Source organism: Triticum dicoccoides, chromosome 6B (assembly GCF_002162155.2).
Source record: "Triticum dicoccoides isolate Atlit2015 ecotype Zavitan chromosome 6B, WEW_v2.0, whole genome shotgun sequence".
Lineage (NCBI taxonomy): Eukaryota > Viridiplantae > Streptophyta > Magnoliopsida > Poales > Poaceae > Triticum > Triticum dicoccoides.
Window position 1 is genome coordinate 491,167,851 of NC_041391.1, and position 5,050 is coordinate 491,172,900.

Sequence of the window (5,050 nt, forward strand, 5' to 3'; positions counted from 1 at the left end):
CGGTTCGTCTGCCGAACCGCGACTAAAGACTTCATTAGTCGCGGTTCCTACAGTTTCGCGACTAATGGGGCTGGACGGAAGCCTCTTTTTCTACCAGTGTACCGAAACCGAGAGTATGCACGTGTAGTATGTAGTATATAACAATGATTAGGTAGTATATATACTAATTTTTAGGTAATATGTACCATGTTTTGAGTAAGCTCTTTTTTACGTACAAATATATATGTATTTCACAAATATAACAAAAACTATGGACTCATATGTAATTTTTTCATGTAACTTGCTTTGAAAGATCTTAGATATAATATATGTACATATTTAAAATAATAAAATAGTATATATATAGTACCACATGATAGTATATGAGATATGTGGGGTAACTACCACCGGGTGGTAGGATGAATTTTCCATATATATATATATATAGGACAAATTTTATCTACAAGCAGTGGTAGTTACCACCATGTTCTTTGGCCTCCACGTGTCCCTCTTCCCCCGCCCTCAAATGTGGCATCAAATCAACCGGGTAGTGGCTATTGTTAACGCGTGCCAATGCAATTTAGTAGGTGGAAACTAATTCAGTTTTTATAATTAAATAATCCGGCAAGCGGGTGACAGGTTGTTGCAACTATCTCCTCAATCTTAGGTGCGTACAACAATATTTTCATCGCATAAGCCTGTGAACGTGAGGCTGATTATTCTTCTCTTTTAAACTGGTGCTGATTATTCTTGATAAGCACCATAGATGGTAATTTTCTTATCCAAAGTACGTATTTATATCTTTTTTTAACAAGTAGTTTTTGTTGGAAATAGGTCGTATAGGAACGTATAACTCTTTTTTGATTCTTCTATTATAGTACGAAATATATTGTCTTTTTTAGAACCGCATAGAGTATACTCATATATACCTGTAGTACGGAGTATTGACATGTAACTTTTGTAGTATGGAGTATGCACTACTAAGTAAAATTGGAGTGTGGAGTATAAGCATTTGATTATTTGAGTATGGATTATTAACACCAAGCTGGAGTATTAACACTCTTTTACGTGAATGTACAAAAATATGTGTCCCAAAAAAGTAGTATTTTGTATGTATTTTATTGTTCGTTTCAGAATTATGGTACGTACTACATACTACGATACTACTATATTTTGGAGTATATTTACAAATTCTCACATGGAGTATGTGCATGTGTACATATAATTGTTTTTCGCAGAGAGTATGTAGTATGTCTTTTTGAAGTGGATATAGTTTTTTTAGTATGTAGTATATTGTATGAACTGTCGAGTAAAAAAACAGTATGTAGTATATTAATTTTGAATTTAGTATTGGGAACCACCAAAAGTATGAAGTATGTATTTCTTAGAACATGGAGTATATATGTTTTTTATGGAGGATGGAGTATCTGTGTCTTGTAGTATGAAGAAATATACTTCTTATTTTAGAATGGTGTATGTAGTATTTACGATGGACTGTTGTGCATATAATATAAACGAGATATCTATGGAGTTACCGACTGTGTATGTATCTTCTTTAGATAGGAGTACTTTTTTTTGAGCAAATTCAGACGGGAGTATGTGTTACAGGTCCGTTAGTGGACACATATTTTTTTTGGAAGGGAGTATATATATGTATGCATGGAGTATGGAGAATGTCATGTACATTATGTTTGTACAGTTAGTTGATGCGTCCAGACCTGATGCACGGTCGTTGGTCAATTGCATGAATCCATGCATGCATCTCTTCTAAATTAGCAATCCAAATCCTACATGCACCAGCATTAGATGGATTTTAGTATACATATACATATGCTAAATCTAGTAAACAAGAGAAGGATAGATCAAAGATTAACCTGCGTATTAAAAACTAGAGAAGAAGGATGCCCGACGCCAGCGGCCGGTGGATATGTAGCTTGCTCCTTTTACTGGAGGTAGTTATATGGTAATTATCTCCCCACATAAATCGGGTGGGTGTGGTGGGGGTACGGGCTGGTTATTTTATCGGGTACAGAAAGTCTGGAAACTTGTAAAACCGAACCCACTAATCAACACTCAGATCTGAAGAGATCCGATGGCAGCTAGGGTGGTGGTAACTACCACTAGATGGTAGTAACTACCACTAGATGATACATATATATACAGACGGTCTATTATGCTAATATTAGCAGAATAACTATTCTGCACACCACTTCGGCACTGCACGCTCAATAGAAGCGCACTGCATCATTTTGACGACGAGCACTGCAATAGAGACTAGTGAACTTCTCGTCGGAAAAAACTGTACGCGTTATTTTTTTTAGTACTGTTTTCGCTCTAATTTTTTAACCGTTTGTCGGAATGAGGCGTCTAATATACCGTTGAAAAGCTATGGATTAGGCGCAACTTCGACATGTTGAACACTTTTCGAGATTCCACACGGTTTAAGAGCAGTTTTAAAAATGGTGCAGCGGATGACGAGTGGCAGCGAGCGTTTTTTTGCGTTTTTTTATAAACCGCTTGTCGGAATGAAGAAAATGATACGCCATTGGATAGATATCGTCGAGGCGCATCTTTTACATATATAAATCTTTCTCTAATTCGTTACGGTTTAAGAGCAGTTTCAAATTTACTAAATCGCGGAACTTTGTTTTTCAAGTTTTTTAAAAATTTCGGTACTGTTTTCGCTTCATTTTTTGAACCGTTTGTCGAAATGAGGCGTGTGATACGCCATTGGAAAGCTATGGACAAGGCGCAACTTTCGTATGTAGAACATGTTTTCAGATTCTTGCGGTTTTAAATTAATTTTGAAAATCATGCGGCGGACGACGAGTGGCAGCGGCCGTTTTTCGCGAAATTTTTGCAAACCGCTGGTCGGAATGATTCAAACGATACGCCATTGGAGAGATATCGACGATACGCAACTCTTTCATGTAGAACACACTCTCTAATTCTTTACGGTTTAAGAGGAATTTCAAATTTACCGAAATGCGGATACTCTGTTTTTCGCGACACCCAAATCGACGTGGGTACTTCTTCCGACAAAAAACCGCACTGCCTTCCGACCAAAAACCGCACTGCATCAGACCGATAAGTGCACTACATGATTTCTTTTTTGTGGGACATAAATTTTCCCAAACGAGGTAGCAAACCACACTTCATCAGACAGACAAGTGCACTGCATGATTTCTTTTTTGTGGGATGTAAATTTTCGCAAACGAGGTGGAGTGCACTTCACGCCGAGCGTCGGTGAACCGCAATACTATGAAAAGTGAACCTCGAGGCTTCCAAATTTTCCGAGAAGAGGTGGAGTGCACTTCACGTCGACCGTTGGTGAACCACAATACTACGAAAATTGAACCTCGAGACTTCCAAATTTTCCGAAACAAGGTGGAGTGCACTTCACGTCGAGCATTGGGCCTGGAAGTGGACCGCAGGGACAGAGCGAGTGAACTACATCTAATAAGAAGGGAGCTGCTTTTGAGATGTTCTTGTTTGTGTTTGCCAAGTGGACTAGGGAAAAGTTATATAGCGAACAACACAAGAGAACAAAGTGAGCTACAAAGCATACACAACTTCTGATAGTTTTACACAGCCACACACCCATACAATATCTGCACTCTCCACCGGCCGAACGGCACAAAATTCTACGGGGTACACTTTCACTAAGACAAAACTAACCATCATGGTAATGAAGTGCAGTTTTTAAAATGAACTAATGAAGTGCAGTTTTCAACAACAACAAAATTGAGGAACGGGCCATCCAGCCGAACTGCATCACTTCACCTTTAATGCAAAAATAAGTAAACTGAACCTCAATAGCAAACCACAGCGGACTTCATTTTTCACTTTTTTCTGTTCAGAAAAGCACAAAAATCAATGAAGTGCAGAAGAGCACTATGCATCTGCTGATGCTCTACTCGCCATGCTTGCAGTAGGCCGCGGGGAAGGGCGATGCAGTTGGGAGAGGAGGCCCATGGGAACCTCCAGATCGATCCAGCGAGCTGCACACGATGCACCCGTGAGCTGCACCCAAGCGAGTGAAATACAAAATGACTAAAAAAATCACTGTGGCATGTAGCCACCACAACGAACAGCAATCCTACCTGATACCCAATCTGCACTGCATGAGGAGTCACAATGCAGTGCACGCCCATGGGCCGTGCTGCTCCAGCAATGGAGGATGGGAGGTGGAAGAGGGGGACAGAGGGGCGGCGAACCACGAACTTGGCGGCGCCTGCACGGGTACTTGGGGCGCGATCTGACCGGGGGTGCCTGGATCCATTGTCGGAGATTGAGGCTGCTGTGCTCATTGGTGTGATGGGGGCGGGGCCTGGCAGCGCGGCGCTGTTTCCCGGCACAGCAGGGAGGTAGCCAACGGGGAGGGGGCGGGAGGCGGATCCCATGGGGACGCCGACGCTGGAGGCGGACCCCACCGGATCCCATGGGGACGACGGCGCTTGAGGCGGATCCTACCGGATCTGGCACCAGGAGAGGCCGCGGTGGTGGGGCGACCACCATGGATGGGGAGGAGGGGTTATTCTGGTCAACGAAGCAGGGGGCGGTGGCCATCCAGGGAGAAGTTAGAAAAGGTGGGGGAGAGGAAGCTTGGGGTATTGGTTCGCCATGGGCACGAGCAGGGCCATTGACGAGGGAAGCTCACGCAGGAGAAAGATGGCGCCACCATCGGGGCCCTGCCGCTCAGATCTGATGCCATGGGGTGTGATTTCTGGGAGTCATGGGATGGCGCTGGAGATGGAAGGTGAGAGCGGTGGGAGGTGGGGCGGGTAGAGCGATGGGAGGCCGGGGAGTTATTGGGCGGCGCGAAGTCCGAGTGGTGGAAGGCGGGGATGGCTGCGGCGGCCGAACGGGGAAAAAGAAGGTGGGAAGGAGAGGGAGTGGGCAGGCGGCGCGGGGGTGGTGGGCATGACCCGCAGAAGAAAGTGGGGATAAGGTGGGACGTGGTTGTGGGTGTAGATATCTTTCTGATGCGGTTCGCTTCGGGTGTGCAGAATAAGAGTTTGGTGTGCAGAATAAAAGTCTTAAGGGTGTTATCATAATAGACCCACCCTAT

General features: G+C 43.6%; 1 protein-coding gene across 2 annotated transcripts; it reads right to left on the minus strand.

The window, feature by feature from the left end:
- Window positions 1–3,498: 3,498 nt before the first annotated feature.
- Window positions 3,499–4,924, minus strand: LOC119321874. Of its 2 annotated transcripts, none has more exons than XM_037595388.1 (2): window positions 4,197–4,924; window positions 3,499–3,980 (listed from the first exon to the last, which is right to left on the minus strand). In XM_037595388.1, exons 1-2 carry the CDS (start codon window positions 4,546–4,548, stop codon window positions 3,874–3,876), a joined length of 459 nt encoding a protein of 152 aa, XP_037451285.1. In that variant the 5' UTR covers window positions 4,549–4,924; the 3' UTR covers window positions 3,499–3,873. The 2 variants fall into 2 exon arrangements, with proteins under 2 accessions (XP_037451285.1, XP_037451284.1); XM_037595387.1 differs by having other exon boundaries at window positions 4,083–4,924.
- Window positions 4,925–5,050: the final 126 nt, after the last annotated feature.

Bases quoted from the DNA above. Each gene is read 5' to 3' on its own strand.
- LOC119321874 (XM_037595388.1), bottom strand. From the start codon at position 4,548: ATGGCCACCGCCCCCTGCTTCGTTGACCAGAATAACCCCTCCTCCCCA. The intron at 3,981-4,196 runs GTTCGCCGCCCC...CATCGTGTGCAG, and splicing joins CAGGCGCCGCCAAGTTCGTG to CTCGCTGGATCGATCTGGAG.